We start from the raw sequence: 24,925 nt of genomic DNA on the forward strand, positions 1-24,925 counted from the left end.
GCGGTCCGCGCGGCTCCCCCCGGCCGGACGGGGCTCCTGGGGGAGCGGGGAGGGCCTCGAGGTGCGGCTGGGCCCCTGCCCGGCCTGGGCCGGTGTCCGGGGGGACCCGGCCTGCGCCGTGGGCGGGGGCGAAGCGTCGGCGGGGCCAGGGGTGCCCTGGGCCCCTCCCCGGTCGGGTGTTTGCCAGGCCCTGTGGGAGTCCCGCGGCAGCCGGGCCGGGCGTTTGTTTTGGAGCTCCAGGCGCTCCTGGGCTGTTTTCCCCCGGCTCATCCCCTCAGGATGAGGGAAGAGCCCAGTTTAATGCACTGGGGCTAATTTTTCTGGTCATCCAGGGCAACACCCACAGGGACCTCCGCGGTGACTAAGTCTGGTCTCCTGGTGATTGGAGAGGTGCAGCTCTGTTTCCTCCCCGAGCTTATCGAGCACTGCCAAGGCCCTGCCACTTTCTCTTCTCCTCCCTCTGACGGGGCCGCCTGAAGGTGGCTTTTCACTGCTGGAATTTGCCTTGCTAAAGGTGTGGAGAGTGGAGCTGAGAGCGCCTGTTCTTGGGCCAGTGGTGACCTTTGATTTGCACAGCTTGTTTTCTCTACTTGTGCGGTATGGAGGGCTTTGGAGCTCTCTGTCTTCTTCCTTTCTCTGCTTTATTTGCTGGACTTCAACCAGCAAATAAAGCAGAGGTTTTCTTCTTCTTCTTCTTTTTTTTTTTTTTTTTTTTTTTTTTTTTTTTTTTTTTCTGGTTGTCTCCTACAGATAAATAGCAAACTCTTATGATGGAACATTGTGAGGGTCTTTGTTTGTGCTGGAAGAGCTGTTCCTGACCCTGTATTTTCTTTTCCCAACTGCCTCATGCTGTCTCTGGCCAGCTAAAGCTGTCCAGCTCCTGCATGTTTCTTGTATATCTTGAAAATTGAACAGACAATGAGCTGGGTTAAATTTGGAGCAGAAAAAAGCTCCAGCAAAACTGAAATAACAAACATAAATCTGAAAAAAACCTGTGCATAACTGATTTTAGGTGGTTGTTCAGCATCACCACGGAGACAAAGCTGCTCCGAACTAATTTAACTTAAGACTTCTCAGTGTTGGTACAGCTTTTAGTGCTGTCAGTTGATGACCTGAGTGCTGTCATGTGCTGTCCTGGGAGAGGTGTGAGGGGACTGGCTGTGCCCCAGTCTGTAACACAGCTCACTGCTGTGCTGGCAGTTTCTGCTGCTGCTGGAGTTTTGGCTGGTGGATGCAGGGTTTTACAACTGCATTGGGAACGCTCATTTCTTGTTGTTCCTTCAGCAATTCTCCAAATAACTTTCTCTTTCAGGGGGGTAGTCCTATAAAATTGTCTTGCTTTGCTGCTGGCAAATGAAATGCTCTTTAGGGCAGCACGTGGAAACTTTTGATATGCTAAAATCTCGGTTGTGCGCTCAGGTGTGTCTCACCCCTTTGTGTCGCAGGATCTTATGGTTCTCCAGCCCAGCTGCTGCCTGCCCAAGACAATTCCTAGGCCACCCAATCCATGAGTGGGCACCGGAGCATCAAGAGGCGATGTGGGGAGTCGCACCTGGAGGGCCCCGCGGGCTGTGGGCACGGCCCTGCTGCCGCCTGCGTGCTCAGCAAGCTGGTGCAGCTGCCCACGCCGCCCCTGTCTAAGCACCAGCTCAAACGGTTAGAGGAGCACAAATACCAGAGTGCCGGACGGTCCCTGCTCGAGCCCCTCATGCAGGGCTACTGGGAATGGTTAGTTGGGAGAGTTCCAGCCTGGATTGCCCCCAACCTGATCACCATCATCGGACTGTTAATAAATATATTTACAACTCTGCTACTAGTATGTTACTGCCCAACAGCTACAGAACAGGTGAGTTATGGACTCCTGACAGTCTTCGTTTTGGTGGCTGTCACTGGTTTTGGGTGGGTTGTTGCTTTGGGGAGAGCTGGTTCTTGCTGTTCAGCCTGCAGTCCTCATCCTTGTAACCCGTTCTCTGTAAATGTTTGTGCCTCTCTGTGGTGCTGGCTTGCGGAGAGAGCACGTGTGGATGCTGGAGTGCGACAGCAGTTCCTGGGGCAAACACACCCGTGTGGAGCAGGGTCTGACACCAAAACAGCCGTGGGAGATCTGCTGCACAAAGCTCAGCCCCACCAGGAGTTGGAGCAGTGGCTCTGCAGCTGCCTGGCCTGTGTGGCAGGAGTTGGTGCCTGTTTACCTTCTGTGCCTGTGACAGGGTGACCCCCCCTCGGCTCTGAGATCTGAGTTGCCACATGAGCTGGGTGGGTTGGACATGCTGGGGCTGCACCAGAGCCAAGGCACTGAGCTCCAGAGTGGTGCCACTTGAGATATCAAAGGTGGTGTCCCCAAACTGAGCTCAGGGAGCCACAGGGACACCTTCCTGGGCCCCAGCAGGTTCTGTGTCCTGGCACAGTGTGGTGCAGCTGTGGGAACATGGAGTTGTGTTCCTGACCTGTGGCCATGCTGTGAGGAGGCCAGATAAAAGTTGGTGGTTTTATTCTTTGTTCTGAATGCACTAAAAGCTCCTGACCTGCCTTAAGCAGAGCTGTTTTAACCTGATTTCAGGGGTACAAAAGTCCTTTTGAGGCATTTCAACTTCTCTCTGTCACCAGTTACCTCATAAGGCACTTGAAGACTTTCATTTTTGTGCACTGGAAAAGCTTTCACTTGAATGTTCAATCTTAAAAGCTGCTTTTATGTGTGTATACTGAGAAAGGGAATTATTTGGTATTAGAAATGTGTTACACACCAAATAGCTGGGAATGTCTCAAAGAGTTCCAGCTTTTAAAATACCTGAACTCCTTCCTAACCAAGTCTCCCAGCTGGATTGGGAGTCCAGCAGGATGCAGTTTGTTCCCCACCAGGCTCCAAAACCCCACGTAGGTTGGCACAGTCAGCACTGCATCCCTGCTCCATCTATGACATGGGGAAGGGATGTTTGCCTCTCCTAGAAATCTGTTGAAATAGGTTGTTTCACAATAGCCTCTGGAATTTGGCAGGTGTAAGATAAACAGTGACTATTCAGTTTGAGCGAGGAATATTTGGAGCAGCTCCTTCCTTTTCCAGGCCGTGGCATTACGGTGTGGGTTGGTTTAACTTGTGTTTACTTCTGGGCAGGGTTATGTGGGGACGCAGGCTCTGAAATTCGGTTTGACAGAGAGACTCTCAGGAACCCAGAGCTGGTTTGGGTCACTGAACCAGAGCAGAATTTAGAATTTGGAGAACAGTTGTATTTTGGTTGGTAATTAAATTTCTGAAGTTCCCGGGTAGCTGTACTCAGAGCATCAGAAAGTCAGAGTTAGCTGCAGGCTGCTGTGTTAAGGCACTCTTTGGTGTTTAACAATTTGAGAAGTACTTTGTGCAAGGTGAACGAGATTTTATCCTCACTTGAACTGAAAAATAACTTAGTGCTGAGGCAGCTTCCAGCCTGATCTGATTTGCCACATGGCACAGCATGACCAGGGAGGTGCTTTTTAAGTGTCAAGGAGCTGTCTGGGGAAGAAAATGGGGCTCTGAAACTCCAGGAACAGACTTTCTCCTCCTCCTCCCCCCCAAAGCACTACTGATTTCTGATGTAAATTTTCTCCTCCTTGTACCCCAGCCTTCGTTCTGCTTTTTTTCAAGAGTGACTCCTCCCTTCCTGTTGCTCAAAGGTGTAGCCAGGGCAGAGCTATTGCTCAGGGCCTCGTGCAGCCAGAGAGAAAAGGAGATGCAAATACTTCCTGCTTAGCTGGGAGGAGGAAAAGTGCTGACTGATGGAATGGTACCTGAGTTAAAAAAAAAAAAAAAAAGAAAAAAAAAAAAAAAAGGAAAATTATCTGGATAGAGAGGGAGCTGTGAAATCTTACTGGGATATAAATAGGTCTAAGTGGAAACACCTACACTGCTAATGAAAGGAGCTTTTAAGAAAGGAGAGCCAGCAGACTGATTTTTAAGTTTATAGAGAAACCTTCAGGGTGATGCAATATAACTTAGCTGTGGCAGATAAAATCTGTACATGAGGGATAAAAATGGGGTGGAATTCTGCAGCATCAGAACCTTGGCTAAATATGGTGCTCTGCTCTTGGGTGACACATTTCCCCTTTCTCTCCTTGTGCTGTTTGTACAGACATTGCTGAAAGCAGAGCACAATGGCAGCTTTTGGGGCAGAATGAACTCTTTTGGTAAATACAGGAGCAATGCAAGCTGTAGAAGGAAATATATTTAGGTTGACCTGCTACAAATTAGTCATGGTTGTGTTGGCCAGAATCAGCTGGACTCCAGGGCTTTATGAGAGGCAGGTCAGCTTGAGTAAGCTGTATTTGGATTTCGTTGGTGTGGTCTGTAAAATAAAGCTGCTCATAAATGCTCACTTCTGTAAAGTGTGTCAAATGTGAAGATTGCAAAATAGCCAATAATATCTGATTTATGGATGTGTAAACTGAGACAGAGTAATGGCAACTCTGTGGCTTTTATGTTCTTAAGGGTTTATGCTTCAAAAAGCATAAAAAAGCTTGGATTGTAATCTTTGCTCTAGCAGGGCTTTGGCATTGTTTGTGTTTCTGTCAGAGTAAAAGTTGCTGTCATGGACGTGACTATTCAGGGTTCTTGACGTAGATTTGGCAAAGCTGCTGGTGCCTCGTACTGGAGGGAACAGTTGGTGGTGGAGGGGCTGTGCTGCAGAGCTCTGGAAATGTTCTTGGACTCAAAGTCACTGGCAGTGACACAGTTCTCAACTGGTGAGTGGTGGAGGGCTGGTGTAGATGAGCTCTGTTTGTGACAAAGGTGGGGGCTAAAAGTTCCCAAGTTTCTGAAATCACTGGGACAACTTGCATGTATTTAACAAGGATTTGGTTCTGCAACACTTTGCAAATGCAGTATTAGAATTTTTCCAGCTGTACAGTGCAGCTTCCTGCTTTAGAGCAGAGGCTGTAGCTATTAATCTGTTACTGGTTTATTTACATTCCACATGTCACAACCCATTCTGTCTGTCCTTGCAAGGACCAGCTGCTCAGAGGTCCCTGGGTGAGGAGGATGTATGTGCAAAGGGAAAGCTGTAGTGTCAGGCTGTGGGGCAGCTCAGCTGCAGGCTTCTTTCTAAAGATTTTTTTAAACCTTATTGTGATTGCCTTTCTCTCTTAGGCACCTCCATGGGCATATATTGCTTGTGCTTGTGGCCTTTTCATCTACCAGTCCCTGGATGCTATAGATGGAAAACAAGCAAGAAGGACAAATAGCAGCACTCCGTTAGGAGAGCTTTTTGATCATGGCTGTGATTCACTGTCCACAGGTATTGTTGTCATTTTTAATTGAAGTAGGAGGATTAAATGACTGTTTCAGGGATCAAATCTACAATACAATAAAAAAGCTTCTTTACTGAAGAAAGGACAACTGATAGTGCTGAATGTATCACTTTCAACCAAGAAAGTCACCTTTCTTTCCATAGACAGTGCTCTGGATCAGCTGAATGTCTTCTCTTGTGTTACACTGAAAACAAAACTAAGCATGTGACTCATTTAACTTGAGCCAGCGCTTCTCTTTGATGCTTTAGCAGAGTCTTGGTTCTAAAGTGTTTTCTGTAAGAAGTTGTCAGAATACTCTGCTGTATTATTTCATATTGACTTGATACAGAGTGATATCAAGACAAGTCTAAGCCTAAGCAGTGGGACTTCACAAGTCAGAGATTAAGATTAGAGTTGTCCAAGTCAGTTCCTGGGTAGGTGGAGTTCATTGAGCCAGCCTGAAGTTTAACCCCATTGGAAAAAAACTGTAAAATCATAGAATATCCTGCGTTGCAAGGGTGCCACAAGATCATCGAGTCCAACTCCTGATTGGGTGTTTTGGGTTCCTTAAATGCTAAAGGTCTTATGCTTTAAATGTTATGAATTCTTTATCAAAGTTGTGTATGGAGAGGGTGGAGGGGAAAGCGTAGATATGTTGCACGTCCCAAATGGATCCAGACCTTTGATTTTCTTAATGGCATCAGAAAAATTCAGAAAACAGGGAAAAATGTCCAGCAAATGCAGGAGAAAACCCCAAAACTTGCTGCAGAAATCACTGAAGTCCCTTAATGAGATTGGGCATAAAAATGTAGGAGACTTAGAAACCCTTAATATTGGTGGCTTCTAATCACTGATATGGATTGAATTGCATTGTACAGCCTGTATTTTTTCAAGTGGAAGTGTTAATCTCTCATGTCTGTGAAATAACCATGCCAGGATAAGCTTCCCACTGTCCCTCCTCTGGGCCCTGTTGTTAGCTTTGCTCTGGTGAGGATCCTTACGCACATCCACCCTTTTCACTCTGTGACTGATTTTCTTCTGCAGTCTTTGTGGTTTTGGGAACTTGTATTGCTGTGCAGCTGGGCACCAACCCTGACTGGATGTTCTTTTGTTGTTTTGCTGGGACGTTCATGTTTTACTGCGCGCACTGGCAGACGTACGTCTCGGGGACGCTGCGCTTCGGCATGTAAGTACCTGCCTGAGAGAAGGGGAAAGGCACCCTGTCCTCCTGATTGCACCTTGTGTGGGCATAGTGCAGCTCCTCAGAGCAGTAGCAAATTGTTTCTATCCATAGAGATGCACTTAGAGCTTGTGGCAGCTGTTGGAGCTGTAATTATTACTGAATGTCCCATAGTTTGTGTTAGGAGTAGTAAAATATCCTTTTGGCCTGTTAGTTAATTAGAGCTTTTGATGTGATGTAAAGCTAAGTAAGTCATGGAAAGTACCTGGGGTTTTATCCCAAGACTGGAATGCTTTGGTCAGATGGTGGCAGTCTGGCTTTAGCATTCATTGAACTCTGTCTTGATACATCTTGATTGTGATGTGCAGTTAATTGCTAATATTAACCGTAACTCTTAAAATACACTTTATTAATTGCCATTGTGCCTCCCATTTAAAGTTCTGAATCCCTTTTGGTTAGTGCACATTGTGATTCTGTCAATAATGGAACCAAAACTGCAATGCCAAGAAGGTCAGGAGCTGAAATCCTGCTTCCTGCTGGATGAGGGTGGGTGGGAGGTGCAACACGAGGACTTGGTGAGCTGTGGGATTCTTTAACCTTAATGGGGAAATAAATGCATTCTATGTTGAGAATTGATTCTGTGTTTGCATTCATAGAGTTAACAAATATATTTCAAATAAATGCACTGCAGTAGTTTTTGGTTGTTTTTTTTTTTTGCATCTGGAAAGTGAAATTTGCCCTTAGTTTGTGGGATTTTGAAACAATTCTACAGCAAGTACCTGCAAATGTCTAATAGACTTATTTATGGTCTATAATTGCTGGTCTATAGGTACCCAGATACTGCTAAAACAGTACAACTATGGGCCTCTTGTATATGACAGCTTTTATTGGCAGGATACTGTTTTGATAATGTAGATTCTCTTGAGAAACTTCTGTGTTTCTGATCAAAAATTTAAGATGCTGGATCAGTTTTAAATGTCTATTGGAGGAAAAAAAGAAGAAAATCTAGATTTCTCTTCCCACTCTGACTACACTGAAGCAGATTGACTAAAACTATCCAACTATCCCATGCTGGTACTTAAACCTTTATAATAAGACGTGTGGCTCAAATATTTTCCTGTTTTAGGAGTCTCACTTTCATGCTGTATCAAAGGTCTGAATGCTTTTAGCTCCCTTTGAACTTTACAAGGCCCTGATAATCAAAGATTTCTGGTTATTGATCAAAGAACAAAAGAGCCCGACCTTGACATGTGCTTGACTTTACAGATGGAAGTATCAACCCCCCCAAATTGCAGCTGTTGTGCTGCAGAGGAGTGTTTGGGTCAATGCTGGTGTTCACTGGAACATTCCTTTGTTAGGAGTCTGTATTTTGGAGGCATTTTTCAGCAAATTAGATGTTTCTGCCTGGCCTTATAAGAATGTGATGACCGTTAATATGTAGCTAATTCAGAGCAGGCAATAAGCACCTAAATGTGTGTATCATTAATTTAGATATCACAGCACTGTGTAGTAAACACATTTGTTCCTTCTTTTGCCCTGTGTCACAAGGTTAATAGACTGTTACAAGCTGATGTTCATTTTAATGCAAAACCCATGAGGCTATTTATCCAGTTAACAGATTGACTGTTTGGCACTTTTTTTATGAAGCTTTCGTTTCACTAATCTAAGACTGAAAAAAAGGTATTTTATCAACCCTTTCAGATTCACAGGAGTGCACAGACTTAGGTATCCTTAATCCTGAATAAGGGGGATCAGAGACAGCTGTTGAGAGGACCCAGAAAGATTCTTGTGCACAGGAGGTTTTTCCTGTCTGTGTATCCCATGTAGTGACTCTCAAAAATCCTCAGAGATGGTGTAGTAGGGATGTTTTGGGGAATGTGATGGTGGTTTTGATTTGCCTTAATTCCGAAGCAGCAGGAAGGAGCAGACAGTTATCACTTACTCTATTTGTGATGTGTCCAAGAAATTGTATTTCAGTGCAGAGAGAACTCAATAATCAAATGGCTTGGGGAAGAGCAGCGGGTACTAAAGGGAGAGACTGTACTTCACTCTTTCCACACAGGCCTGAAATGTTCAGTTACAGAATCAGCCTGGCTTGCTGGAAAAGTCTGTCTTAAAACAACCAGGACAATCAGTGTGTCAAACAAAGCGTGTGCTTGTGGAACAGTGTGTGGTTCATGTATGGGGAAGGGGCTGGAGCCCCAGGAGCGGCTGAGGGAGCTGGGAAAGGGGCTCAGGCTGGAGCAAAGGAGGCTCAGGGGGGACCTTGTGGCTCTGCACAAGTCCCTGACAGGAGGGGGCAGCCGGGGGGGTCGGGCTCTGCTGCCAGGGAACAGGGACAGGAGGAGAGGGAACGGCCTCAGGTTGTGCCAGGGAGGTTCAGGTTGGACATCAGGAGGAATTTCTTCATGGAAAGGGTGGTCAGGCTTTGGAAGGGGCTGCCCAGGGAGGTGTGGAGTCCCCATCCCTGGCGGTGCACAAGGAACAACTGTATGTGGCACTCAGTGCTCAGGGCTGATGGCAGGGTGGGGATTGGTCAGGCTGGACTTGATGATCCTGGAGGGCTTTTCCAACATTCACAATTCCATGATTCTGTCTGGTGTCACTGCACCAGCCTTGGCAAGTCTGAAGCTGAGCAGAGCATGTCAGACTGCAGGGCAAGATCAGTTCCCCCGAGGGAGGAGGAAATGGGATCCATTCTGCAAGATTCCTACAGAATTCTGCAGGTGGAGGAGGAAAACTTCAGTTGGGCCCAGTTACTGAATCCATCAGCTGTGTCGCTTCTTTGTCTTCTCCCTGACAGCTGAGGGGTGATCCCTGTGCTACTCCAGGATGTAGAATAATCAGTTGAGTCAATGAGGTCCTGTGATCTGTCTCCATCTTCAAATGATCACATAATTCCATTAGGTCCTGGCAAACACTGCTTTCTTCAAAAAGCAACTGGTGTTGGTTGAACAGCTCAGATAAATAGCTAGAGGTCAGTATTGCTTAAAAATTCCCCCGGAGGAAGCAGGAAGTGTCTCAAGGCAAGTGGAGCAGGCTCCAGGAGAGTCACTGTAATGATACCAGCAGTGCAAAGGCAGCAGGAAACAGCAGGGGTAGAGGTAAATGCAGAAGTTTTACTTAAACACTTGATCTGAGAATGATCTTACGGAAGAACAGGAATACTCGGCACATTTGAGAAAGAAAAATGTGATTTTTAATGGCAGAGACACTTGATGTTGAAACAGCCCAAATAATGACTTGGTTCTCCTGACCTGGTTTCCAGCACAGGAACTGGTTTGTCTGGGTTGTGGATTTGCTGTGCTGCAGCACAGCATGAGCTGAGTCCTGTATTGGGGCAGCTGTGCCATCACTGGGACACCTCTGCTTTGGAAACAGAGACTTTTATCCTGCATATCCCAAAAATCAAAATGGTAAGACCCGGTGGACCTTCTTGTGTCCTTGTGGAAGCAGGTCTGATACTTCAGGAACATGCTGCAGAAAACAGATCATTAGGGAATACAGAGCACAAATCCTGAAAGGATTTTCCTGATGTTATCTGGAGCCCAGGTGTGATCACCTGGTTCTTCCCCAATGCAGGGTTATCCCACTTGGATTCAGTAGTGGTCCTGGTCCCTGCAGGAAGTGCAGGAGGACAAGCAGGTGTGTGCAGGCTCAAGGTGTTTCCAGCTGCACAAGGTCAGAGCACAGCCTGACTGCAGGGGCTGTCCCACATCCAGGGGATCAGAGCCATCCGTCCCTGTCAGAGCTGGATTCTGCAGCACAGCTCAGAACCACAGAATCATGGAATTGGTTGGGATGGAAGGGACCTTAAACTCATCCAGTTCCACCCCTGCCATGGCAGGGACACCTTCCACTGTCCCAGGCTGCTCCAAGCCCCATCCAGCCTGGCTGTGGACACTTCAGGGATGGGGCAGCTCCAGCTGCTCTGGGCACCCTGTGCCAGGGCCTCCCCACCCTCACAGGGAAGAATTTCTCCCCGATATCCCATCTAACCCTGCCCTCTGGCAGTGGGAAGCCATTCCCCCTTGTCCAACCTGGGTGTTTTCTTGAGAGACATGAGACACAAACTGCTCAGGTAAAGTCCTGGTGCACTTGTTTGTGATGGAAGTGCTGGAGGGACTGAATGGTATTGCAAAAACCCCGTGGGCACTGAACACTCAAGGGTCCATCCAGAGACATGAGTGTGCTGCTGTACCATGGTCTCCAGCATTTCTCCTTCAAGTTACTGCATTATCTTGTTTATTCCAACCTTTTTAGATGGAAATACTAAAAGTTGGTAATGGTAGGAATTATAGCTGTGTATATATGTGTAAATGTAGACACAGTGAGATGGAAATTAGTTTCCAAGGAGGCTTCACAAAGGCATATCATAAATATGAGAGGAAGAATCAGTTTTTACCAGCTTTCATGTAACTGAAAAGTTAAAAATGGTTACTTTGCTGTTTGAATAATAATCCCCAGAGAAAGCAAAAGAATTCAGACTGCTGAACAAAACAGCCTTTCTTGAGGAGAGTTGGAGAATTTGGGGGAACATTCCTGTTCAGTGACTCTGGAGCAGCTGTACAGGCCCCAGAGCCTGGGGGATCATGAGTTGGTTCAGGAAGGGGGAAGGTTGGGTTGGTTCACCTGAGCCCTGTCACCACTCCTGCCATGAAGGTCCAAAGGAGAGGTGAGGAAATGAGGCTGGATTTCAGAAAGCAGCTAAGCCAACCTTCCTCTTCAGCCTTGGCAGAGGAGGAGTTGGTGTTTTGTCTTGGATAGACAACGCACACCAAATTCTGAAATACAGGGATGGAAACCTTCCAAGTCAGAGTTTAGCACATTGAGTTCTTGCTCCTGGGAACAGCCTCAGGATCTCCACTCTGAGATAAGACAATAATCCCCATGATTGCAGAGCTTAAAGCTTTCCATCTTAGGAGTTTTTCCAAAAGTTTTCTTGGAGAACTTTTACACCCAGGTTATTTGCAGAGGAGAGTCTGAGGCTAAGGAGAGCCTCTGTTGATGTCAGGGGGTGTTGGGTTCTCTGTGCTTGCAAGCAGCACGTGTTGAAGTGTCTTTGTGGTGGGTGTGAAGTTTGGTGCTGCTGACCTGCAGCTCCTGCTCTCTCAGTCACACTGGCAGCATCACAGAAACCTGTGCAGCTGCCGAGGGCTCCTGGAAGAGGTGTGGGGCGGTTTCCACTTCCTCCTCCTCTTCCTCCCACAAGTCCCTTAACAGCGTTTTCAGCCACGATTCCATTGGTCACGTGTGGAGATGCTGCTCCTGATTGTTCTGATAAATCCTTGGAGTCCTCACTGCTCTGTGACATAATGAACTACAGCATAACAAGCACATGGCTATTGCCTGACCTGTGCAACTTCTATTTACCTCTGTGAGCTGCAGAAGGAAAAATTTACATATTGGAGGTGTTATAACAAGGAAAGGGGCTCATTTTTAATATTATTTTTCCCTCAACATGAATTTCCTGGTGCTGGAAATAATTCTAATTCATGTTCTCATTTTTTCTGTACAGTTTGCTTTATTCATGCTGTTGTATTTCATTGCATCCAAGTGAAACTGCTGGTTTGGAATGAGTTAGGATAAAGCTCTAATAACTTTATAACTAAACATTTGCACTTCTAGCATGGGACTCTCAGCCTTTCTTTCTCTCGTGTTCTGATGTTGAACATTCTTTCTTGCTGCTATGGTTCCATTAAGAAAACAGCCCTTTATCTCCTGCTCAGATTCCCAGTTCATTGCCCAACCTTAGTAATCCCACTTGCACGCTCAGTAGATATGGACAAGACAGATGGAAGAATCATCATTTTCCAGACCAGAGCATTAACTGGTAGATGGATCCCTGTGAGTTTTCCAGCCCTGTAACTTCTGTTGAGGCAGGAGTGTTTTTCTTGTCTGCTGCGATTTGGGACTTTTTCATGAAGTTCTGTGTGCTGGAGAGGAGGGGCAGGATGGGGCACGAACCTCCCCCGTAGTTTCACACAGCCTTAAAAAGCTGTATTAGATCAGCTGTATTGCTAGTGATTGACTTGATTTCAGGGCCATCTCCAGTGTAAGTGTCTGTTTCCTGTTGTCGTTGGATCATTTTCTCAGGAAGTCTCTCAATTTGAATTCAGTTTGGGTTCCCTGTTAGCACAAGGAAGGGACTGACTGCAGCTGTCTCTGAGCCCTGAGCCACTGGTGGCTCTTGAATTGTCTAATGACTTGTTCAGTCAAACAGGGCCTTTTAAGGATTTCCCATGGAATACACTCAATAAGTTAGCACTGACAAGGGAACGTTCTGGATGCAGCACTAATCCCCTGTGTGCTAATTGGCTCCAGACTCAGCAGCCTGACAGGGCTCCCAGCAGAGCAGGCACAGGGATTGTCAGTGCCAGCATCTCTGGGGAGTGAAGCACATGTTGAGGTCGATGCCCCTTCTTAAACTTCCCAGATGATGATTAGAAAATGGATCCATGTCTGAATTACAAATATCACCTAAAATAACATAGGAAAAAAGGAATAGAAACTGCAGCTGTCGTAAAGCACCAAAGTAGCTGTGGGGTTCGGCCATGGGGCTTTCTCTTCCTGTATTCCGTAAAATCCCAACTATTGCCTCTCCCAGCTATTTACTGTGCTATGTGCTGTGGTAATTAAACTGGAAATGCTTATCAGGCTGAACTTCTGTGGCCCCTCTCCTCAGGCCTGGGGTCTGCACATCATCACTGCACCTGAGCCCTGGCAGTGGGGCCACAACGATCTTTCTGTGGTGCCCGTTTTATATCCCTTGGCATGGTGGTGTCTGTTCCAGCATACTCTGATAAGCACAGCAGTAAACAGGAGCTGTGTTCTGGCTGAACCTGCTGCTGCTGAATTATTTTCTTTTTAATCTAGATGGTTTGATTTTTTTTTTTTTTTTAATTTCATCCCATTTTAAAATCCTTTTGTTAGGGTAAAGTGCAGATTTATGGCTGTGTATTGGGAGAAAGGGTGGTTTCTATGGCTCTGTTGACTCCAGCATATTTTTTCATCCCTTTCTGTCAGGGGTGAAAAATAAATATATACAGAATGGAGTGTGATTACCCCTGAGCAGGGGTCCAGAGCTCACTTCTTGGAGCATTATTTGCCATGGAGCTGCAAAGGAAGGAAGTTAGAACTTCTTCCTTTCCCTCAGAGGTGTCAAACTGAAATACAATCTGCACTTGTGCTCCACTGAAACATGCAGGAGCATCTTCAGCTAAAGAATTCATATATTCAGTGTCATTTGGAGACATGAACGTGAGGTCAGGAGATGAGAATCCTGGATTGTGCTTGGTTATGGATTTTATTCACCGTGACTCAGAGCAAGGAATTTTATTTATTCCCTCATGCACACACCAAATGACAGTTTTTCCTCCCGTGTTGGACTGATACGGTAAAACTGTAAATTGCAGAAGTTCTAAATGAAGATTTAAATGTGTAAAATACTATGTGGGCTGGAATGGTTTTGTTAATTCATTAATACTCCTGGGTTTTGTGGTTGTTAATCCCTTCCCTGACCTGCCCTTTGAATCATCCCGACGCTGACTGAAGATGTTTTAATGGCTCCCCTTCCGAGGAGTGCTCAGGACAATGTTCTGAACCGTTTCTCTCCCTCGCACGTAGATTTGATGTGACAGAGTCCGTGCTCTGCACTGTAATAATCCAGCTCCTCACGGGAACGCTGGGGCCCTGGCTCTGGAACTACACGGTAAAGCCTTAACCTGGCAGCAGCATGGACTGAGCAGGGCAGCACCTTTGTCATGCACTGCTCTGTGAAAAGCACCTTCTCCAGGGGATTGCACCGCTGCTTTCGTGTTTAACACAAGGAGGAAAAATATTTGAGCAAGTCGGAAAAATTTGATTGAACTGGAAACAAATTTTTTTGAAAGCATCACAGTTTGCTTGAAACCAAAGCAAAGCCTGCCTGTTCAACAAAAGTTTGATTTTAAACTTTTTTTTTTATCACAGCTTTGGCTTCACCAAAAAGCCAAGCAGGGCTGTAGAAGCAGCTCTAAGTGTGGGTGTAGGATAATGTTGTTGGAACTACTTTTTGAAGAAGCTTCTTTTGTTGCTGCGATTTCAGTACCTTTCCACCAAAAAAAGAGAATTTCTTGGCTCTTTCAGGGAGCTGTGTTTTGTGTAATAACTTCAAAAGTCACCAGTTAGTGGTTAAAAATGTCTGGTTTAAGCTCTGCCGCTTGTAGCTTCATGAAGGAGTAACTTCCTTTCCTGCTTGTCTTTATTTTCAAAATGCTTTTCCTTATGTCTGTGCTAAATAAATCCTTCTCCTCTCTAGTTTGCTGGCCTTAAAAAGGAGTTCTCTTCCTTATTTTGCCTCTTTTTGTTTTTTTTTTTTTTTTTTTTTCCTAACACATATGTGGCTGAGGTCCCCTCCCATTAAAGTGTTAGCATTAAAAGTGAATGAGTTAGATTCCTTGAAATATCTCATAGATTATGATTATTATTGATGAATTTTTAGCCTGGACTTTTTCCTGAAATATTTGAGGATATAAGAATAGCTTTTTGATCTCTTTCTTAGAGCTGCATCAGATGTTAAATAAAAGTGAGGTTATTTTTTTTGGTGGTTGGTTTACATACCCATTGTTAAACTCGTGTTGATGCTAATTATTTTCTAATAGTTCTTCTGTTTTTTCACGTAGTAGTTCAGCAAAATCTCTGCTTTCAGGAGGTTACTTAGGAAGATGAATTACCAGCTCTGCTTTAGATGCAGCACCACAGCAATCTGGTAAATCCCGATGTGTCTCCAGCTGACCCTGGCAGCTGGGTGGCTCTGAAGGGAGTCAGGTGGCATCAGTGACATAATTTTTAAAATACTTTGTTCATAATCTGTGAAAGGCTGGAAATAGAGTCAGGAAATGGTAATTTAGCAAGCAGTAATCCAAAGGAAGGAAGACCATAAATCAAGATTTTAGCCTGTGATATCAACATCTCAACTGACCGAGGAGTCGCTTCGGGCGGAAAGAATTATCAAATCACGTCGTTCTGAAACACTCGGAGCTCTGAAATCATTCCCTGGGGGGTGGAAATAACTCAGATGGATGATAAAAGGAAGTTGTTTGAACTGGATGAGGACAATTTGCCATGGGAGGGGAGGGAGGAAGGGCAGGTGCAGAGGACCTGGGGCTGCTGGAGATGTCCATCTGCAGTACCCCCTGGGACAGGAGGCCTTGGCCATCCTAGGAGATACTGGTGACACTGGTTTTATAGCCAGGTGGGGAGGGGGGGATGAGGTGATGGGCCAGGCAGGGCATTTTCATAGAATCCCAGGATGCTTTGGTTTAGAGGAACCTTAAAGCTCATCCTGTTACATGGTAGGGACATCTTCCACCATTCGAGGGTGCTCCAAGCACCAGGCTGGAGCAACCTGGGCCAGTGGAAGGTGTCCCTGGGCCAGTGGAAGGTGTCCCTGCCCACGGCAGGGGGTGGAGCAGGATGAGCTTTCTAACTCAAACCAGGCTGGGGTTCTCTGGATCTTCTCTTATGTGGGAAGACTGTACAGGTTTGTAGACTGGCAAATAATCTGCATTTCAGTTTGTCACAGCAGGGAAAGGAGGGTCAATAGAGGAAAGCACTCCAGTGTGTGCAGGAGAATCCATGGCAGTGTCACCACAGGAATTGCAGCTGCCCCTGGAAGCTCTGCAGGAGTTCTCCTGTCTTGTGAATTTAGGCAGACAGTGAGAGGTTGAAATGTGCATTTAAAAATTCACACTTTTTATGCTTCCCTGACTTTATTTGAATTAAATCCTCAGATATTCTGGTTTTCAGCCTGTGGTTCACCCCCAGTGCAGTGCTGACATTGCCTGGCCCTATCCCTGCCTTCTACAGCACTGCTGGTTATTATTCTTCCCTAACATCACTTTGCTGCAGAATCAGTATTTCTCAGCATTATTTTCAGCGTTCTCCCCAGCCTTGCCATTGGATGTTGTGTCTGGGCCTTTTAGTTTGTTAAATAATGAGTCTGGGTTCTTTGCTCTGTTGTCAGCATCAGCTCTTTGTTCTTGTTCTTCGCCTGGATGTTCCTGGTGATCTTAAACCTCAGTTCAGGGTCTTCTGTTTATTTTGTAGAAGATGAAAAAGGCCCTGGTTTATTTGAGGAAGAGATTTTTGGAACTTGATTCTTTGTGTCCACTGAACTCGTACAATAACTTTCCGTCCATCTATTGTAGTGTGGGAATGTCTTGGGGAAAGGGTTTGTTTCATTTTCTTCACTTCATGGGGCTTAGTGATCCTCCACACAATGTGCACAATGTCAGTGTCTGGGCAGTGCTGACATGACTCAGTTGTCAGGAAACATCAGGCAGCAAAGCTGTCAGGTTGGGGGAAGTGTGGCTCCAGTGATGCCTGAAAATAACCCACTTAATAAAAATATCCCAGTTCAGAGGCTTTAAGAGCTGCTTGCAGAATTCATGCTGCTTGCTCTTCCCATTTGTTTTTTCTTAGGATTTCCACTGTAGTATTTAAATGAGTAAATAAATACAAACACAAGTTGAAAATAGAATCTTTGAACTGGCTGATTCCCTTCTTGCTTTGAAATGGTTTTCCTTTCTTACAGCTCTGTGTGTTGTACCTGCTTGTGTGTAATTAAATGTAATTATAGTAATTAAATGAGGCAGTCTGCAGGAACAAAGGCCTTTCCCTATTTTCTACTTTTTTTCCCCTTATTTTTCTACTATAATTTGATAAATGATCCATTACTCCAAAATTGTGTTTTCTCTAATCTTTACCATGGAAGAGTCACTTGAATATGCAATGGAACTTGGTGTAGAATAAAGTACAGTAGTAATGATGTCATATTGAAGCAGGAGCATTATCACTCTGCTTTGCAAATAAATTCCCCATCCACTAAAGCAGGCTGGATGTATTTCCCCTCAAAAAGAAAGGCATTGGTCAGTCTCCATTCAACCTGAGCAAGGGCTTTCCTGCAGCCCTGCTTTTGCCTTCCCATTTTATTAGGTACTTCCCAGCTCTACCAGAGTTTAAAAACAATGTGGTGGCCCAGGCACTTTATGGATTTTTTTGATGGCTAGCTCATTTTACCTGGCACAGTGCATAAATCCAAGTTAATCATTAAGGTGTAAGAATGTCTTCTGCATCACCTGACGTGTTAACGCTTTCCAGGCAGGGCAGATATTCCTTTGCTCATGTCTCTCTTGACAAAACCATTGTTGCTTTGGTTTATAATGGCATTCTTCCACCTGTTTTTCATTCCAGGGGCTGTTTAGGACTTTTATGAAGGCTGGTAGCAATCCACTTGACTGTCATTCCCGTTTATTCCTCCCCACTCTGGAGCTGCCCAGTCCCACTGGCTCAGTGTTGGGTTCTGTGGCTTCCAGGGGCTGGGCAGACCTTCCCTGGCCTCTCCTCAGGCCTCACAGCATTGCTGAGGTCACAAAAAAAGCCACCAGGGAAGCTGATGTGCTGGGAATTGGGACAGGAAGTTCTTTTTTTGGTCAGATTGTTTTAGCCAAGCCACTCTCCTGAGCCCACTGATGGTCCTGACCAGGAGATGGTGCTGGCCAAGGAGAGAAAGTGGGGCTGCGAGGGTGGTTTTGGGGGAAGAAAGTGGTCGGATTTTAAGAAAGCTGGGATGACTGCTGCATGTAGCAGCACCATAGATGTGTCTGGTTCATGCTGTGGTTGCAGTTCCCTTGAATTCGAGTTAAACCCAGAGAGGAGCAGTGTGTTCCCTTCTCTAGCTTCTGCTTCCAGATGTTGTTCCCTTCTGTGGTCCACCTTTGGTCTGTGGATTCCTGGATTCTTAGATTTCTGTCTAGAGGCCACTTGACATCTAGTAAAAAAATTCATTGAATAATTCCAACATCAGGCATGTGCTTTTGTGATATCAGGCCTATCATTTTGAGTCATCTGACCGCGGTTTTAATGGGCATGGGATGTTCCCAGGCCTTTTTCCTCCATGAGATTAAGAATTTATGCTTTCCTTAGGTGATAGTTTGGTGCTTAGTTTCTCCTCAGTAGGTCTTAATGCTTTTGTCTTCTGTTTTAAGGAGCCATTTGGTATTAAAAATACAGAATATTAAGACTCATATTTGTTCTGCAACAGGAGATTCATACTGTGAGTCAGGGAGGAGTTTTTGACAAATATCATTGGCTGCCTGATGCTGTTTCTGTTTGAGTTGGAAGGGCAGAGCCCTGGGCAGGGGAGTAAAGGTTGTGCCATGGCTGTGTAAAGATAAAACTGTCTCCCTAACCTCAGTCCAGGCACTGCTCCCCATGTATTTGTTGGGCTCTCAGCCTTGTGCAAAGGTTTCTCTGGCAGAATCACTTGGGTTTCCATACATGACATTACTTTATTGTGCATAAGATTCCTGCTGCCAAAAGAAACCTGGTTTCCTGCCCAAGGGAAGCTGTAAATGGGACTCACCTCCATGAGTTATTAGTCACTGTTTCTGTGAACTTTCTCAGTTTCTTTCTGTTCTTTAGGTGATTGACAGAAGTAGTGAAATGGGCTAAAACATGTTCCTGTGCTCCTGGAATGGGGCTGCTCCAGCCCTTCCTTGGCTGGACACACTGAGAACACATTTCCATCCTGACTCCAAGGGCTGGGAGGAAGCAATTTGCATTAAATCAGTTGGTTTGTGCATCTCTGCTGAGCATTTTGATTTTTTTTCTAGCAAGGTACCTCAATGACTGCATTTCTTTGTATCAGGACTGAAAACAGAGATCTTTCAGAACATTCTTCCCTCAGTGGAAGTTAGTTTTTCCCCCAGCCAGTTGTGATTGCCTTGCAGGATTGTTATGGAGCAAATTGAATAGAGGAGGAGCCCGAAGGTTATTTCCTGGGTGTCCCATCTGCAGGTTTGTGTAGTGAAAAGAAAAATGACAAAGCAAAGAATTGTGGAATGGGTTGAGTTGGGATTAAAACTCATCTCCGTCCACCCCCTGCCAGGGGGGATGCCCTCCATGGGATTTAGGTGCAGCCTTGGAATTAACCCTTGTGCATATGGCTCTGCTGCTGAAACAAAGATATTTTGGCCAGACTGGAGATCCTCAAATGAGAGGATCCACTCCCAAACTGGAACAAAGACTATGGAGAAACACTGAGCTGATACTAAAATCAATTCCATGGTCCTGTAGCTCATTGAAGGCAGACAGAAGAAAGCCCACCCCATAATGCTCCTTCCCAGTGCAGGTGATATCAGCAGGGTTTTGTCACAGCACAGCACTGTGTGTGCAGGAAGTGATTCGGAGTCTTCCAGGAAGAAGTGTCTGATTGGAAATAACCATAAGCCAGAAATGTTTCAAACTGACTTGAAGGATTATTTTTGATGCAGCACTTCAGGGCAAGATACTATTATATGGCTATAATATATATGTTATATATAACATACATCTATATGCATAGATAGAGAGATATAAAATGTGTATGTCTATTTATAACATATATAGTGTATATATACCCCATATATCTATCACACCAGCAAGTCCATCCTCTTCATTTCACTTGTATTTTTATACACTCCTATTTCTGGCATTCATTTTACACAGTTTTTCCCTCTTTCTACCTCCAAGACTTTTACATGCTCTTTAAAACAAAGCCATAAATTCCCTGTTTTCTCCCATTCTTTCCTGCAGCTCACCCTGGCTCTGCTGGAACCAGAAGTGGTTTCTCTTCTTGCTGCCACTGCACCATTTCCATCAACCCTTTAGGGATTTGTTTCTTTTCAAAGCTTGATGCTGTTCAGAGAATATTCATATTAAAATGGGGTAGGGACTATAATAGGGATTTAAAATATCTTTTTAGAATTTTATGCTCTGTACTAAATTCTTTTTTTTTTTGGTGGACAAGGTTAAAACTGAATATTTATTTCTGCAGCTGCCACTGGGCAGTGAAGAGTTCCAATGTTTCCTGTTGATAAAATGGATTTCTGTTATTGCAGTGAAGTAAAACAGAAGTATAGCACAACATCACTCTGAATTTCAACAATAAAGCTAAATACATTTTTGCCTTTTAAATTATTTGTGAGTTTTTCCTCAGCCTTTTGGGGTTGTGCATGACAGAGCTGCGCCACTGAGCTTGCGAATAACTGACTTGAAATTGCTTTGAATAATTTTGCTTTTTTTTTGGCTTTTTGTACCTAATCAGAATTGATGTGACTGAAGTACAAATCTTCATAATAATCCTGCATTTACTGGCAGTGATTGGAGGACCACCTTTTTGGCAATCTCTGGTAATTTTGCTCATGTTCTTACTTTATGCTTTGTAATAATCCTGTGGTCACTGAAGGACTCTTGCACATCTGGGAACAGTTTCACTTCTGCAGGAAGGTTTCACTTTTCCTCATAAATGGAAACAGATTTTTGAGTCCAGATTACACAGAGTGAACTGTGGATTCTGGCTGTACCAAAGTCATTAAAACAAGGTTATTTTATACCTTTTGCACGCAGGTGGAAAGCTATCAAACATTGTATGAACTTAAACCTTGGTGAAATCCTGGCCAACACCTGAATGAATTCCATGCAACAAACAGTGGAGGAATATTAAACTGGGATGAGGATTTGGGGGGAAGCTCTTAGAGAGCAGTTGGGAACCATCAGTAAACAATTTGGCCTGAATGTGGCTGATAACTCTTGATTTGTGTAAGGGGAAAACCCTCGATTGTCAGGTTTTTCCTTTGAAACTAAGGTGATCCTGATTAAATGAGCTACTGGCACAGCCTGGCTGCAGATGTTTTATATGTATCTGTGTGTATACCTATAGATAATATAGGCTCACCAGGCCATGGCAGCTAACAGTTTGGTAATGATGATAATAATAATAATAATACAATAGTGAGTATTACTGAAGCCACATTGAGCTATCAAAATGCCATTGTGCACAGAAAAGCATGTATGTGCATACATAAATTCAAAATATATAAATTTACTGGAAATAAAATCCAAAGCATTGATTTTTTCTTCCTGGCTATTGATCTTCTCTCTGTATTTGATAAATGCAGTTCTTAAGGAGAAAGAAATTTTGATTTCAATAACACCAGGAGATGGTCAAAAGTCCCTGAAAAGCTTCACCCCAAATGGATGAATTTTTAATCTGCTCTATGTAATGGGAGCAATGAACCCACAGTATGTGGAGAGGATCCCAAATGAGCTAATTGTGGCCATCCTGATTTTGCTGCTTGTGCTTTCAGGCTTAAAAACCCAAAGACCTTAATTAATTATATAAACTGCAAAGTAAATACCATCTAAAGGGAATGAGGGTGGGTAGGACTGATTAGAAAATAAAAATGAGGCTGCACATCACTTTATTGGTGCTAAGTTTTCAAAAAATACCGGTGTGGCAAACATTCCCATGCAGCTATAATTTAATATTCGGTGTTACAAAAAGAATTTCTCAATTCATGTTCTCAGTTTCCTTTAAAAATAAATAGTAAAGGGGGAAAAATGCTGCCACAGCAACCTCTGGCACAATTCAGTGGTGTTTATGTGAGCTTAGAAATTGGTCTCTTGTTATTAAATAGCTTAAATAACTCCATAACAGCCTTTTCAATAATGCTTTTCAGCAGAATCTTGACATCTATTAGAAGTTCTGGCTTGCAGCAGCATTTGCCTAAGGCAGCTCCCAAAAATACTAAACTATTTTGGTTGGTTTAATGGAGCATTTCTCCAGAGAACAATCTTAATCAGGTCTCCCATGACAATCCTGTTTAATTCAATGAGTGAGATTTTTGTGTTCACTTAGAGATAAATGTTATTTACTGCTTGCAGAGCAAAATAAATCACACAACCCCATCTCACCCAGCCCTCTCTAATCCTTTAATACTTGATGTAACTGCAAAATTGGTGGCTTGGTATTTTTTATTTGCTTCTGTCTAGGGGAAATACGGAGTAAATGTGGTTGTGTACTCAAACATTCCACTTTTCATGGGAAAAGCAAAACACTCTGAACAGGCAAAATGCAGAGTTGTGGATTTTGGCAATTGTTGCTTTCATTACCTTTCCTTTATTCCATGAAACTATGTGTGCCTGTCCTGGCTCCCTCCTTTCTGGCAGTGTAAATTCTCTTCAAAGCCTGTTAAATGCTGCTCCCCGGGCTCCTGGAGCTGGGTGATGCCTGTGGGATGCTGAGTATCCCAGCTGGAATCACTTGGGACATGCAAGTAAAGCAAGGAAGCTTAGGGTAACTCGTTTAATACATTGATTATTTGGAGTTGATTTTCCTGCTTGAAGGCAGAAAAGTGCTGCGATTGCTGAAGTTTTCTCCCACAGGGTCTGGAATATGAAAAGGCACAAACGCTTTGGGAACGTGAAGCTGGAGTTTGGCCCTCTGGAAGTTGTTCCTTGGGCAGATGTGACTGCAGGATATCTGGACAGCTCCAAACTCCAGCTGGGATCCAGCCCTGTGAGAAGGACTCCAGGGGCTGAGTTGCCCAGCTGGGACTGTGGGGTTGGTGGCAGGAGCAGTTTCCGGAGGAAGCGGCTCCGTGTCTCCTTACATGCTCCTCCCCGCTGCTTCCACGAGCCCTTAGCTGGGCCCTGCTCTGGCCTATTTCCTCATAATTTTGCTTTTTAAATCCCAATTCGTGCTGCACAAAACTCTGATGGAATGTACTCTGGAATCCTGGCAGTAATTTTCTGGCAAAATATTCCAGACTTGCTTTGATGCCGGCTCTGGCCACCGCTGCCGACTCCGTCTGTTCCTGCTGCCCTTGGTTCTTGCCATGCCTGGGCTCTTCCCAAACAGAATCTGGAATCATGGAATGGTTTGGTTTGGAGTGGACCTTAAAGCTCATTCAGTTCCACCCCCTGCCATGGGCAGAGACACCTTCCACTAGCCCAGGTTGCTCCAAGCCCTGTCCAGCCTGTAATGCTGCTTTCCCAGGATTTACCTGGATTCAGCAGCTCTCTGGGCACTTCCCTTTGTAATCAATCTCAGAGGGTTTAACAGAGAACATGATTTGCCTGCAAAAGCTGTGACTGGTGATACTTCCCTGCATTGCTGACATGGTTTTGGGCAGTTCTGCCTGCACGTGGCTTCGGATGAAGCCCCTGGAATCACCAGGAAGGGCAGAATAATTGCAGGGACTGTAGTGATAAATGGAATACCAGACAAGGAAGCCTTGTGGCTGTCTTCCAGTGTCCTCTGAGTTAAAATTCAGGGGCTGCAATGCCACTTTGTAGGAATGTTTCCCTCTCTCCCTCTAGTCAGAGGGAAAAAATAAAAATAATCTGCTATTTCCTTGATTTTGCTGCTTCCCACTTTTGGCCTTGCTGCTCCCATTTTGTACACGGAGAAATTCAGCAGGTGCTGACTTTTTAATCCACCCCTCTGGCTTTCCTCTGCCAAATTTCTGTATGTGGCTGTTTCTCATTAGTATTTTCTGCAGACATGTTTTGCACTGATGCAGCTGCTTGTGTAGGCCAAAAGGAGGCCAAACTGGGTGTTAAAGCAGTGTGGCCTTCTCCTCTCCTTCCCTGAGCATCCTTCTCCAGTGTTCTAGTGGTAGTTGGGAGTTCACGGGGTGTTTTTCACAGCCAACTCCTCTTGTCTTGGGGAAATGTCAGCCTTAATGTCTTTGGACTCCTGTATGCAGTTTGCTACTGTTTCCTTTTGCTTGTAAAAGCCAGTTCACCCCCTTCTTTAAATACCAAAGTATCAGTTCTGGGGCAGAGGCCAGCACAGGTACATGAGTGCTGAGCCTCCTGACATTAATGAATGATTGCAAGTACTGCTCCAGGCTGGCAATTCAAGCCTTCTCTTTACTTATCTTTATTCTTTCTCTACAGTCTTGCAGAAAAGGCCTTTTTTTTTTTTTTTTTTTTTTTTTTTTTTTTTTTTTTTTTGCCTTAGCAAGGGTGAAATATATTTGAGTGTCATGAAACTGGGCAGGGTTTGGGGAGTGGGCTGAACAAGGCATGGAGGATTAAAGCTCCTCTGCCCTGGAAAGATCAAGAGATTCACTTGTTGAGTGGAATGGAAAACTTAGGATCTTCAAGAATGATCTTCAAGCTCTGGGAGCATTTGGACAACGCTCTCAGGCACAGGGTGGGATTGTTGGGGTGTCTGTGTAGGAACAGGGGTTGGACTGGATGCTCCTGATGGGTCCCTTCCACTCATAGTATCCCATGATTTATCTTCTGAATGCTACTCTGAGAGTGTAATTAAAGAAAAATAGAAGCAGCTTGACCTTCTTTGAAGTTCTGTTCCTGGCTGGACTCACTGGGGAGCTGAGTGTTTATTCAGTTGAGTGCCATGACTTCAGCTCCCAAATGAAGAGCTTTTAGCAGTTGAATAGATACAGTTGGGAAGTTTTGGGTAGTTATCTCTAAACCCTTGCATCCATAACATATTTCCTGTGGTTTAGTTTGGACTATTTTCTTCTTCATTTCTAGTTTTTCCTGTTCTGCTTGAAACATGACCGTTAAAAGACAAAGGAAACTTTTGAAACTGCCTGTGCTCGTTCTCCCCCTCTTTAGCAACCTCATCCTTCCTGGGTCACTGACTCGGAT

General features: G+C 44.7%; 1 protein-coding gene across 6 annotated transcripts in view; it reads left to right on the top strand.

The window, feature by feature from the left end:
• The window catches only part of CEPT1 (choline/ethanolamine phosphotransferase 1), a 31,531-nt gene that overhangs the window by 1,290 nt on the left and 5,316 nt on the right, over window positions 1–24,925 (top strand). For 2 of the 6 annotated variants that reach the window (XM_082296184.1, XM_082296185.1), the window contains exons 2-5: window positions 1,446–1,846; window positions 5,117–5,264; window positions 6,301–6,442; window positions 13,991–14,147. In XM_082296184.1, coding sequence (XP_082152310.1) covers window positions 1,508–1,846; window positions 5,117–5,264; window positions 6,301–6,442; window positions 13,991–14,147 — 786 coding nt within the window. In that variant the 5' untranslated portion in view covers window positions 1,446–1,507. Of the gene's footprint in view, window positions 1–8; window positions 515–578; window positions 1,847–5,116; window positions 5,265–6,300; window positions 6,443–13,990; window positions 14,148–20,564; window positions 20,650–24,925 lie in introns of those variants that run through there. The other 4 variants (XM_082296186.1, XM_082296183.1, XM_082296188.1 and 1 more) reach the window with 4 other exon arrangements.

This window comes from Coloeus monedula, assembly GCF_965178545.1.
Source record: "Coloeus monedula genome assembly, chromosome: 23".
NCBI lineage: Eukaryota > Metazoa > Chordata > Aves > Passeriformes > Corvidae > Coloeus > Coloeus monedula.